The 14,471-nt window shown below is 36.2% G+C and overlaps 1 protein-coding gene across 1 annotated transcript in view; it reads left to right on the top strand.

Annotated features, from left to right (window-relative positions):
- Positions 1–14,471, top strand: part of LOC113058655 (neurobeachin-like) — a 220,543-nt gene that overhangs the window by 85,676 nt on the left and 120,396 nt on the right. The window contains exons 28-31 of the mRNA XM_026226760.1: positions 270–438; positions 3,814–4,252; positions 10,717–10,862; positions 12,334–12,451. Coding sequence (XP_026082545.1) covers positions 270–438; positions 3,814–4,252; positions 10,717–10,862; positions 12,334–12,451 — 872 coding nt within the window. The remainder of the gene's footprint in view (positions 1–269; positions 439–3,813; positions 4,253–10,716; positions 10,863–12,333; positions 12,452–14,471) is intronic.

Raw genomic sequence — 14,471 nt, 5'->3', positions numbered from 1 at the left:
ATGGTTCATATGGTTAATAAATCACATATTTGCTATTATGAAATCACAAATACTGGGGTTACTTATTTAAATATTATTTTCAGGTTATTATTAAAATGTATATTTACAGATTTTCTTTTTTCATTAATTTTTTATCGCCATTTTTTAAATGTCACTCTGTAACTGAAAACAGAATCAGTTCAGAGGAGCGTTCTTCTTTGCGTGACCTGATTTAGTCACATGCTAACTCTTCTTCATACCATTAGCTGCTGTTATGTTGTGCTCCTCAGGATGACAGTAAGCAGGCCCAGTTCCTGGCTCTCGCTGTTGTCTATTTTATCTCGGTGCTGATGGTATCTAAGTACCGGGACATCTTGGAACCCCAGCGGGAGATTGTCAGGCCTATCAGCCAATCAGGAAGAGGCATTCGGCAGGAAATAAATTCCCCCCCAAGCACAGGTGTTGTAGTGACTGATGTTATATTTGTTGGTCTTGCTTAATGCACGTATTCATATATATTTACAATAAGCAAAACAACTTAATTTGCATTGCTTATTTGCATTAAAAATGTCTTCTAATGCCATTAGCAAGGTAGTTTATGAGTGTGTGTGTGTGTGTGTGTGTGTTTGTCATACTAGATACAAATTATAATGAAAAAAAATAAATGTAGGTCTTGCGCTGGTGTCAAACTAATTTTCTTCACCACGTCCCACATTTATTATTCATTAGCTGCACTAATTGTCCCACATAAAATTAAACATGCAACCCTTACAGAATTCTTGAAGGAAATCACTGCTGGCTTTGTCTGTAAAACTGTCGCAAAATTGGATGAATGTCCAGTGGTTTGAAGGATGCATTAAAGAACTATTGGAAATGTAAGATGTGTTCATTTCTGACTGGGTTTTGTTGGGGAACTGTAGTGAAAAGAATAGTGAGGGAAAAAGAGAAGAAAGAGTATAAAGAAAGAAGATCCATGCAGAGGCAGGGGCAGCGCTGCTATTTCCAGCCCCATCTGTCAGTGCCCATTAGGAAAGCAATCCACCAGAGGAGAATGGGATCATAGAGGCTGAGGCACTACGCTGTGTTGCCCTCATAAATTTCAGGGAAGAAAGGCTATGGATGGGAATTTTTCCAAACAGCATGCTGCAGGCCATTGTCTGCACTCAAATCAACATTCAGGAATAGTTTATAGCTGAATTGGGCCCCACTGACCTTGCTAAAGGCTCTTGATGAATATTACTGAAAATTCCTAACATGTGGAGAACAACTGGATATAGTGTAGACAAGCAAGGGTTTGGATATTGAGTGGTCTTGTCTGAAAGGGCTTGATTTTATTATATAGGATGAAAGTGGATGTATGTTGAAGAGTCTTGACAGCAAATCTTTTTGAAGGACAGAAACGCTGTCATTGTGCTCAGACAGTATGTAAATCAGATATTTGGATCAGAGACTAAACATTTTTTAAAGCTAAATTTATAAAGCATCTCTATTGACATTCACATAATATATATATATTGAAAGAAGTTTCTTCTGCTCATCAAGCCTGCATTTATTTGATCAAAAATACAGAAAAAAAACAGTAATATTGTGAAATATTATTACAACTTAAAATAATAGTTTTCTATTTGAAGCTGAATTTTCAGCATCATTACTCCAGCCTTCAGTGTCACATGAAACATCCAGTCTATCACATGATCATTTAGAAATCATTCTAATATTCTGATTTATTATGAGTGTTGGAAACAGTTCTGCTGTCTAATATATTTGATGAATAAAAGATTAAATAGAACTGCATTTATTAAAAAAAAAAAATTATAATAATATATATTCTAATAATATATTTTCTTTACTATCACTTTTTATCAATTTAACACATCCTTGCTGAATAAAAGTATTGATTTTATTTAAAAAGAAGAACGAAAAAAAATTACTGACCCGAAATTACTGACCAGTAGTGTATATTGTTATTACAAAATATTTATATTTTAAAACATATATTCATTTTTTTTTTCATTTTATTCATCAAAGTATCCTAAAAAAGTATCACATGTTCTGAAAAAATATTAAGCAGCAGAACTGTTTCCAACTTTGATAATCAATCATCATATTAGAATGATTTCTAAAGGATCATGTGATAATGATCCTAAAAATTTAGCTTTGCATCACAGACATAAATGATAATTTAAAGTATAATACATTTAAAAACAATTATTTTAAATTGTAATAATATATCACAATATTACATTTTTTTCTGTATTTTTGATCAAATAAATGCAGGCTTGATGAGCAGAAGAAACTTCTTTCAAAAACATAAAAAATAGTTATGTTTGCAAACTTTTGGTGGTCTGTACTGTGTATATATATATATATATATATATATATATATATATATATATATATATATATATATATTAGGGGTGTAACGATACGCGTATTCGTATTGAACCGTTCGGTACGACGCTTTCGGTTCTGTACGCGGTACGCATTATGTATACCGAACGGTTCGTTGGAGTAATTAATTATATTTGGAAAAAAAAAAAAAAAGAGAGAGAGATAGAAATATAATGATATGCGTTCAACAAGGTAGCCCAATAACCCAAACAACGTAACAGGCAACGCCCCTGACACTCCCGAAGAAGAAAAAAACACCATCTTATATGTTTATGTTAGGCTACTCAGCAGGCGCTCGCTCACTCAGTACGCGCTGAAGGCTCGTTGCAAAATAGCCAATGCGTTTAACAGACTAGAAATGAGAAGATCCTCCAATAACCAACAGGTCTGGTGTTTGGGTGCACTTTGGATTCCCTTTAAGCTATATTGGTGATGGCAAGAGAGTGGTGGATAAAAAAACAACGGTATGTCGCATCTGCAACATGACAGGGTACACCAGCGGGAATACAAAAAAAAAAAAAAGAAAAAAAAACACCAGCTGGAATATCTGGGATATATGCGTCAGTACTATCTGGGAAAAGACGAAAAAAAGGAGAAACATGCACGCAGCAAACTATCCCTGCAGCATTTAGACACTATAGCTTACAGGGAATCCAACCCAAACACCAGACCTGTTGGTTATTTTAGGATCTTATATTTCTGGTCTGTTAAATGCATTAGACATTTTGCAACGAGCCTTCAGCGCGTGCTGAGTGAGCGAGCGCCTTAGGGGCCGTTCACATATCGCTCCTAAAAACGCGTGGAAAACGCTAAGCGCGTCTTTCTCCTCCTTTCCAAAGCGCTCGGGCAGAAGCGCTCATGAGGCGTCTGTCTTTGCTAAGCAACAATGACGTGCTCTCTCCATGAGACGCGGAAATTTCAGCGAAGGATAAATGGATTTGCAGCTCTAAAAATCGCTTGCAGTAGCTCTGCTACTAAATTTATTTCAAAATGGCAATCCATATACAACTATGATCAGCTGTTCCTTCATCTTGGCTGAGCTCTCAACGTTGTTACGGGAAAGGATGAAGCTGATTGGTTGGTTCTTGTCACATGACCCGCGGTGCGCTTGCGGCATTCTGAAAAGTTGAGATGTTTTTACATTTTGCTGTATCTAAAACGTATCGAACCGAACCGAACCGAACCGTGACATCAGTGTATCGTATCGAACCGAACCGTGAATTTTGTGAACCGTTACACCCCTAATATATATATATATATATATATATATATATACATAAATACATACATACACACATCTGATGTGGTTCTTAAAGATACTGTAATGTCATAAATGTGATAAAATAATGATAAAAATCTAGTAGTTCTAGTGATCATTTTCTAATAATCTCTGATTTCTGTTATATTTCATACATCTTCTACGCTGCGATACCTAATCCTCAGAGCACCCATCAGCCCTCTCTGACAGCTGCACGGATGCCGTTAGTGTTCTGGAGGAGTTCCGTCAGGAGTCATCCCTCCCTCACTCAGACTCAGGACTGGGGGACGAGCAGGGGTCCAGTGTCATGAACGGGGCCCACCTGGACCTCGCCATGGGTGGTCCGAACGGCATGAGCGGCCTGTTCTGCACACTGTCATCAGAGGCCAGGTCACAGGAGAGTCTGACTGAGCCATCGATCATGGATCACCTCAAACCCGCCTCCATCTCCAGCATCAGCCAGTCCAACAAAGGCATCAATGTCAAGGAGATCCTGAAGAGCCTCGTAGCAGCTCCTGTGGAGATCACAGAGAGCGGTCCAGACACCCTACCCTACCCTGACCACCAAGCCATGAAGAGGGAAGCCCAAGCCATGTTACCCATGCAGTTCCATTCCTTTGACAGGTACCAGCTTCTCATTGTCACAATGCAAGAATTTTAAGGAGTCTTTGACAACTTTTGAAATGAAAAGTGTACATTTAGTATGAGTTTAATTGAAAGCATTTGTGTCATAATGTTGATAACAAAAAAATTAAATCCTATTTGTCACTCCTTTTCTTTAAATAACACAAAGATCTAGATGACAGTTAAGAGCTTACAATATACGTGAATGGAGTCCAATTCATAAATTTTAACATGCTCACTGTTTCAATAGTATAACCACCAGACATAAACAATATGCATATTAACATGATTTCAGTGTAAAAATTAAATTAATCCTTCATTAAACTTTTCTGTGTAAGGTTATATCCAAATTAACATAAGAATTAATATAAGTGCTTTAAAAAAAAAAAAAAAATTCTAACTTTTTTTTTTTTTTTTTTTTTACTAAATTCTCTTCTTTTTTAAGAAGGAAAGATTCTATTTTGTGATAGTAAACATTGTTCTACAAAAGCTGTCGATTGAGCTTTACTTGAATTGAACAAGGAGTAATGCTTTAAATGTCCACCAAAAATTCATCAAACCTGTATGACTTTATTTCTTCGGAAAACCACAAAATAAGATGTTTTTAAGAATGTAGGTAACCAAACAGTTTTTGTTCTCATTTACTATTCCCATTTAGCAAATATGTGATATATTGACCATATCAACCAATGGATAAAAATATACAATGAATGTCAGTAGAAACCTAAAGTTTTTAATTTGCCACAATTCTTAAAAATATATTATTTTGTGTTCCAGTGAAGAACTGAAGTCATTTAGTTTGACAAAACGACACGAGGTAAATGACAGAATTTAGCCGTAACTTTGATGAAGTGTAATGATATGAACGTCCACCAGGTGGCAGCAGTATACATCAGCTTGACTGCCAAATATGAAATCATTTGACTTTACTGTGTACGTGATTGAATTTGTCACCAATAGCATTACAGTAGCCCATTTACTGCAGATGTATACGTACAAGACCCCTTAAACGTACAGTGACCTTTTCTGTATGCCTGCGATCCCTTCCGTGCCTTTAAACACTACACAATATATTACAGTCAAACCATGATGAATTCTTGGATTAGTCTTGTCCCTGAGGAATGGCCATAATGATTTTCTTGGTCATAAGCAAGGCATAACTCACTCTAAATTCCCCATACTTTCTATCACAAAGAATTGCTGTGTTTGAAAATGTCTCAGAGATGTGTTTGAGCGTTTTGTGGCGTGTTTACATTCCAAGGCCAGATAAAATCACAGCATGATTTGTCTGTGCTATTAACACATGTCTTCAGTTTTGCTGCAAAGCTGTTGCTGTTCATGGCTGGCCAAAATCAACATATGTAAACAGAATTTGTTTAAATGAAAAAGATTATATATATATATATATATATATATATATATATATATATATATATATATATATATATATATATATATATATATATATATATATGATAATCTGTTCACTTTGGCTAAAAATTATCTCCAGCTGGATGGGAGGAGGGTTTCGCTGCATTAAACACTTAATAAATCTCTGTCTGGGATAGCATGCATGGCAATTTGTCCGACTGGTTTGTATGTTTGAATATTGAAAATACTGTACATTGAAATCTATTTATGTGTGTGTGTGTGTGTGTGTGTGTGTGTGTGTGTGTATTTTTTTATGTAATAGGCACATACATGTATGTAGAATTTATAGATTTATACATTTTTATACAATTATTATAGAATTTTTTGATATATGGAATTTATATAAAATTACACTGAATAAAATGCCGCTTTCAAACTGATGTTTTCATTAATTTTGACAGTTTTATGTTTAGACGTGGGTAAAGTAAAAGAATCCTTTAAAACAAGTTGAATACAATGGCAGAAATTACACAGAACAGAATGAAACTTTCAAAATAAGAAAATGTCAAATCTGATTAAACAATTAAATCTATTCACACCGTGAATTCAATATTCTATGGGCCTAAAATAATTTGTTACCATTTTTACATGTTGTTGAGTTGTTCATACATAAAATGCTTTTGTTTTAGATGCTTTCAATATGCGAATAATTTTAATAAAGTTAATTATAAAGTTTATTATCATAAGTGTCTATAGAAGCATGCAAAAATCAGTTTTAGAACCATACTTTATGTATAGATGTATACTGGCCTTTTATTGTATTATCAACAAATTACTTGTCAGTAAACATGTTATTAGTTTTTATTTATTTATTTTTATGTCAGTGAGAGATCTAAGTGGGCAGTTTATTTATTTATTTATTTTTGCCAGATTAAGTTACAATGTGTGCCTGGCGTTAAGCCGATGCTCAAAAGATGGTATTTTGAAGAATATTGATAACCAAAAGATTGACGGTAGCCATTGACTTCCACATTAGTCAACCGTCAACTGTTTAGTTATCAACATTCTTCAAACTATCCTCTTTTGTGTTCAGCACAAGAAAGAAACTCATACAGGTTTGGAACAAGTGGAGGGCGAGCAAATCATTTTTATTATTAATCATTTTCTTTTTTTGGTGAGCTATCCCTTTAAAACTATGGCTGCTGTGAGACTAGGCCCAAATAATGTGCTTCTTCCTGCTTCGATATTAGTAATGTGTGCAAGCGCCACAGATGAGGTGTGCCCTGCTGACTAGTAAAGGTGTTGTGTGGAGATGTGTTTGTGAATGTTAGGAAGGGTCTCCAGGGCGTTGATGACAGATTAAACAGAAGCGCCCCACCGTGCCCCTAGCTCCCCTCCTGTCGTCCTCACCCCTCAGCACCCTAATAGAGGCTGGCAGGCAGAAATGAGTTGCCATGGAAGAGTGTATTATTTTTGAAATGCTTTCACACAGGCGGTCCGCAGACGCCCGGGTCATACCACTCTCTCCCGCATGCTTTAATGTCATCTGCCGGCCTTGAAATTGCTGTGTCTAATTGTTTGCCACCTGCCACCAAATGAGCTGCCAGACGTGGACAGGCTTCTTGGATTGTCTGTCAGAAGCTTAATAGATAGGGAGTGAAAACATCAAAAAAAAAAAAAAAAAGCCTCAAACACAGGAGTGATCAAGATGACTCGCACATCATAGTCTTTCTGGGACTTTTCCAAAGGTGAATTTTTTCAATTAGTATTGAATTACCAGAAAGCCGTGTTTGCAGATGGGGCTGCCGCCATGAAGAACTTGCTTTAGTCCATTTAAATCAAGGAGAAACACTTTAATACATTAAAATCAGTCCGTTTCATACTAATGGATGGTATGCTAATGAACGGAGTGACAAAAAATAAGTTTGCCATTATATGAGTCCAACACATATAATTATTGTTATTGTTAAATGTTCATTTATGCACTGTGATACTAATAGCCATTTCAAATAAAACATATAAACTATTTGCATTATTCATAGTCTACTCGAGTTTTATCTATGCTTCATTCAAAGTACGTCAATTTTAAAATTCATATTAATAAAATATGCACAGGATAATCCATGCATCATTCACAAGCTCCCAGCCAATGAATAATTCATGAGGAGTGTTGATCAGTCTAATACTATCTGCTCTACCTGTCAAATAATTGCAAGAAGTCAACATAATACTGTAGAAAAGCATTGCTTTAGAGATCTTTATGCTCAAAACTGTTGCAAACTGAGGTCAAATAATGTACTTTAGAGGTTAGGATGTCCATGTTACATACATATTACTGATATGTTTTATTTATATTAACTCAGTTAATAATCATTTTAGTAGTAGTTGTTCATATAAAGTGCATCTGAATGTTATTTCCACAAAACGATTAAATATGACTGATTACTATTTATTTTAGATGTAGTTCCACACTATTTTGTCAGCTGTGGTTCACAAATGGAGTCATTTTTCTTACATCATCCAGTTTTTCATTTTCATTATTTTTATTATTATTATATATTTATTTATTTATTTATTTTGATAAATTTAGACTTTTTTTCAGCAAGGATGCATTCGATTGGACTGAAGTGACAGGGAAGACATTGAAAATGTTACAGCAGATTTTTTTATTTATTTCAAATTAATGCTGTTGTTTTAAACTTCCTTATCATCATAGAATCTTGATTAAAATGTCTCAAACTATTTTTCACAAAAATATAAATCAATAAATCTGTTTTCAACATTGATAATAATAACAAATGTTTCTTTAATGCCAAATCAGCATATCTGAATGATTTCTGAAGGGTAATCATTCATTCATTCTTTCTTTCTTAAATGCATCGGTGAGCTTAAAAAGACTTATTAAAAAAGATAATAAGACCCCAGACTTTTAAACAGTAATGTATGTATTAGCATCTACAAGGATAACTCCTAATAACTCATAAAGACAATGGGACAGACTTATGATTTTAAGTGTATGTTATTCTCTGTTTGAAGAGCTCAAGGGGAAGCACATGTCACAGAATGTTTTTGCTTCCTCACATGCGATCTATGAGAAACTCTCTGTGTCACACCAACATGTTAAAGAGAGCGTGGCAGTATCCCAGACAAGAGCTCTAATAGCTCCATCCTCTCTCTGTACAGTGTCTTCTCCGAAGTCACATTGTGCAGCATCAGGAGGCTTAGCAGGTGACATTAGAACCAGACCTGCGCTACATCACCGAAAACATGCAGATCTCCATATCGGCCAGCATCTTGAACCACGTCAAGTCGTGATAAAGAAACCAGGCCGATAAACACACCAACAAAATATCATTCCATTCTCCAAAGCACTTGACTCTGTCATGTTTATAATATCAAACCAATCCTCTCCTGCTCTTTGCTATCAGGCTAAGGTGAGTTTCCGTGAATCTGCGAAGCTCCAGAATGTCTTGTGAAGACATACAGGAGATTATCAGTGAGGTCAAGAGTTTAACACAAACTCGTGATCATGCTCATCTCCAGCACTATCTTCATCTGGTTAGACTGTTGCCTCTGGAAACCATGTGATTTCCTTCTACAGCTATAAATAAGCTGGGAAAAAGGCTAAATATAATTTCTTGAAGGCATAATTAAGTTGATTAGTATATTTAGGTCCTTTTTTGTGGTTTAATTGGTTTAGTAGCTATATTTAGCTACTTAATCTCTTTTCAGAGATCGCAGCTGGCCAGTGTTGGGTCAAAAAGGATGACGAGATGATTGCCCGTATTGTGATTTTCTTTAACTGGAGTGGATTATTCCTGTTATGCCGTACCTTTGGGAGTACTTTCTGTAAATGTATTTAAAAAATGAATATACTGCGTTTAAGTATTTCTATTAAAGAATGTGCCAAACTTTCAGACATATGTTCGTGGCTTGTTCGAACACTTAAATTAATTTTACCATGACTAGAAAGGTAAGAAAAACAGAAATGGATTGTAAACAGCCCAAAATAATTTGCTTTGATGAGGGTGTCACCTTTTGGTGTTTTATGTTTTGTGATATTTTTGCTTATTGATATTTAAAATTTTCATCCATCTTTCCTCTCTATCTTTATTTGTTCCTACACTTTTATTCTATATTTAATTACTTTCCCCAATTTTTTTTTACTTTTTCTAATGGAATGGAATGTTTTGAAGTGGTACAACTTCCTGGAAAGTATAGTAATTCAGAAACTAGGTTTTGCAAGTGTATATGAATATAACAAAACAACAACAAAAAGTTAGGACAAAACTTCAATGATGACCATATAGATAGATACCATTTTTTTTTCTCTATTTTTAGAATTTAAGAATATTTTCTATTAGTATTTAATGCAGTATAGTGAGATATAATGGGGCCATAAAAATGTACTGTATTGTATTAATAACATGTAAGGTTTTCTAAGGTGAGAACATCAAAACTGCAGCGCTGTAGCAACAGCTAATTCCTGCAACACACCTGGAAAGTATCTTCTGATGAATTTCGCTCCGAGTTTGACATTATGTCAAGTCACAGCAGTGGACAAACAGCAGGAAAGAGAAACATACCCAAAACCCAGCAGTCACTGCTTTTGATTTTACTGTTTGTTTGTCCTAAGCTCTCATTCTGTACAGTCGCAAGGCAAGCACGGGGCCGGCAGGAGAGCAGGATGTTTACTTTGCCTGCAGGTCTTTCCCTTGCCACTGCGACCATTCAATCTATCCACTTTCATCCAGTCTGACTGGACTGTGGAAAACAGCCATCAATCTCCCTCCAGCTTAATCAACTGATTTCACTAGGAACCGTGTATTTATTGTTGCAGGTGAAATGTTTTATTTTGCTTTGTTGGATGTGCTTCTTTTCGCTTATGCAGAATCTTGAAGCTTTTGTGGGTCACTTGCCATCCCTTCTGGGAAGTGCTTGGTAAAATCCTAACTGATTGGTTAGGGGTTTACACATCCGCTAATTCCAGTACATTGTTCTGGCCTGGTTACAAGAACAGTTTGCCAGCCACATCCAATCCAAGGTACACTTAGTAAAAGACTGTGTACACTTTCTTTTCCTTCCTCTCGCAGGAGTGTGGTGGTACAGGCCAAGAAGCCTCTGGCAGTGAATACAGTGGGCAGTTCGGGCTCCAGCAGCACCCTGACCTCTGCTAACACCCCAAACATCTTCACTGCTGCTTCATCCACTACACCCAAGAGTATGATCAACACTACAGGTTAGCATTGCTCTGACTTATGTCTCGATACAACCTTACTGAACCTATTCTGGATTTATTACAAAGCTATGGTAACTTTATAAGGCCAGACATTATCCTTAAAAGTATATATAAAGGTCACAACTGCTCTCTGTTCGTTAATGAGACGCTAATTTGAACGTGCAATTGCTTAAGTGAATTTCCACTGAAATGCATACTCTGCTCTGCTATTCTTAGAATAATTAAAGATGTCATTCCTAAAATAATTCAATCTCAGGAAATTAGATTTGGTGGCATCGGGCTCTATGTCCACTAGAGGGGGCCCCCTTCATGAAGCTTTCTCAAACTATAGGGAAACAAAGACATGAAGATAGGATCTATATGAAATTTCAAGGTTGTTATGCAGCCACATGGAGACTATAAGGAAGGTCCATTTCAAACGGCCCCCTAGGGTGCACACTGTGAACACTATAGATTTTTCTCTTGAGACTGGAGCTGTTATACCTACCTTATTGAGTGTGAAATTGTAAGTGTGTATTGCTCTAGGCAGGAGATTCTAGACTAAAAACATGATATTTGATTCTGTGTGATGCGTTGAAAATATCTGTAATAGTTATAATTTTCCCAGTTTGTTTATTTCATAAATTTTTGTGTATTGGGAATTGAAAGCCAATTTTAACAACCTGCTAAAATACTTTTTGTGGTATTATGTTTTCTATAAGAGAGGCTGTTTTTAGTCCCCATTTTCCATCATACGCCTTATTGAGATCTGATTAGAATGCACAAGGTACATTAATCTGAAATGTAACTGAGACTTGTCTTGGCACTTGTATACTGTTTTTGTTCTCTTGTTGACCTGGCTGCTTCTATTGTTCTCATTTGTAAGTCGCTTTGGATAAATGATAAAATGTAAATGTAAATGTAATGTAATGACGCTTCCCCTCATCTTGGTGTATTTGCTTATGGGTGGACACTCGTCTCTGACATGGCGATTGATGGCTGCATAGTAGATTTCCCATCCTCAGATGCCCCATGACAGCTTGTGGTTTCACAGGATGACAGTCCATTGCAGTGATGGATCTATCAGAAGTTCCCTGCCGCACAGGGCGCTGTGGACCCTGGCTTTGGCAGAGAGAGACATAAAGGAATGTAAGATGGTGCTTGCCGCTCTCAGGGAGAGGCGAGAGTATTAGGGATATTTCTCAAAGCTTGTACTGTACCTCGGTTGTTAAGTTGTTACCTGATGAATAAACAGAAAGAGCATTTGATTTTAGTGCAACTTAGGGCTTAGTTGGCAGTTGGTGGGGATATAAAGTGATAAAATATAAGGTGAGTTGTTTTCAATGCCTGACAATGTGTGAAAGAAATATTTATTAATTTAGAAATACTTATTTAAAACAAAATGTATTTATTACTTTTACACCAAAAACTTAATTTATTCTTTATTTAGTCACTCTTCCTAACCTGTGATTTCTCTCTTGTTTTCTCTCAGGAGCCACAGATGCGTCCACCTCCTCTTCCTCCAGCTTTGTGAATGGAGTCACCAGCAAGAATCTGCCAGCGGTCCAGAATGTGGCCCCCATGCCTGAGGACACCATGGAGAACATGAGGTGAATCAGAGTCCCAGGGTGTGTGTGTGTTGAGGTCTAAGACAGACAGCAGGATAGAGATTCAGCTTGATGTTTATTAGAAAATGGGATGGTTGGATGAGCGGCTATTGAAGCATTGTGAAATATATATGTATATTATATTATTATTATTATTATTTTTATTTATTTATTTTTACTGGAAATTAAAAAATGGACCACTATTGGACATTTGTTACCCTAGACAATAAAACCAGTCTTAAGTCGCCAGGGTATATTTGTAGCAATAGCCAAAAATACACTGTATGGGTCAAAATTTTTTATTTTTCTTTTGCCGAAAATCATTAAGATATTAAGTAAAGAACATGTTCCATGAAGATATTTTGTAAATTTCCTACAGATAATATATAAAAACTTCATTTTTAATTAGTAATATGCATTGCTAAAGGCTTAATTTGGACAACTTTAAAGTTGATTTTCTGAATATTAAAATATTTTTGCACCCTCAGATTCTAGATGTGCAAATAGTGCTGTCTTAAGTGTCACATGGTCCTTCAGAAATCAAGTGAATATGATTTCACACAATACCCCTTTAACATGATAAAATAACTGCAAAACACACCCTCAAGTGTCATATTGCTTTATTTGAGTGTGTCTGTGATTGGGAATACGTCTTCTGTCAGCACCTCCTCAGATGCATTTGTGTTTGTTCACCCAGACAGAGTTTTTATTATCACTGCCACAAGAGGGGGTCAGAACTCAGGCTTGTTTTTTTCATGTTTACAGAAATTGTGCCTTTCCTTTGTTTAGGGCAATGGGCGACACTCATTTTATTTATTTTTTATTGTTGTGGTTGCAAAAACCAGACAACCCCACACCGTACATATCGCCTGTCCCCTCTCTCACTGCCCGCCGTGGGTGTTTGTGCTGTCAGAGAGGGCTGTGCGAGCGCTAATGCAGAGAAATCAGTGTGCACAGGTCTTTTGGAGAGTGTTTGGAAACCGCGCTGACCTTGGCTGCATCCTTTCACCTCATCTAATGCTTTGTGACAGACATCTCACAGACATGCCACCGTCTGACTACACAGGAGAAATTGTGTGTGTGTGCGGCTCTCTCTCGTGCTCTCCAGGGGCCTCTACACTTCACACAAACACACACATATATACACACTGTTTGTGGCTTCTCCGCCGCGTCAGGAATCGCAAATCAGTTGCCATGGCAGCGGTAACCGACAGCACTTACTGGGAGTGTGAAGTCAATGATGAAACTGTCTGGATGCAGAGTCTCTGATGCCTAACCCGCACTCCGAGAGACAAGAGATGGGTTACGCTGTCGCTGCCTGTGTCTGATTAGTTTTCCTTTATCCCCCCCCCACTTATTTGCTGCACTTTTATGACACAAAACCCTTTTGTGTTTTTTTTTTTTCGTTTGTTTGTTTGTTTTCAATAAGCACACCAAACAGGAAACACAGTATTCTCAAAGCTCACAATCTAATTATCATCAGATTTACAACCAAGACATGCAAACCCAAGTCAATTTGCATGCTTATACAACAAAATCCCTAGCAGTGTTAAGGATTTTATTTCTTGTACCCAAGCCTTAAAATACTGGATTTGCGCAATATATATATTTTTTCATGCTACTATAGTAAATATGTCTTTACTGTAAATACTGGAAGCTACTTGTATTTTAACTGTGTAGAATTAAGCTTGAATTGGTATTATGTTTGTAATAACTTAAAAATAACAAATAATAAATTTTTAAATTCTAAAAAAATAATAATAATAATAAAAACAAGCACAGATACTAGTCCATATTGTACATACTGTTTGTTACAAACCTTTAGACACATTAGACTGATTTTATGTGTCATTCCTGAATAACCTTTTGATTTAAAATCTTATAATTGAAAAAATATCTTGGATTTCTGCTAGGGCTGGGCGATATACAGTATTTAACGATATGATAATGCACGTTTAGTCAGTAAATATGGTTCCGTGATTAGCACTAAAGGACCATCACCTGCTTTTAAATGGAGCGGCAT

Source organism: Carassius auratus, chromosome 40, assembly GCF_003368295.1.
Source record: "Carassius auratus strain Wakin chromosome 40, ASM336829v1, whole genome shotgun sequence".
NCBI lineage: Eukaryota > Metazoa > Chordata > Actinopteri > Cypriniformes > Cyprinidae > Carassius > Carassius auratus.
The sequence above is the reverse complement of the archived record's forward strand: the minus strand, read 5'-3'. Positions and strand labels throughout refer to the sequence as shown.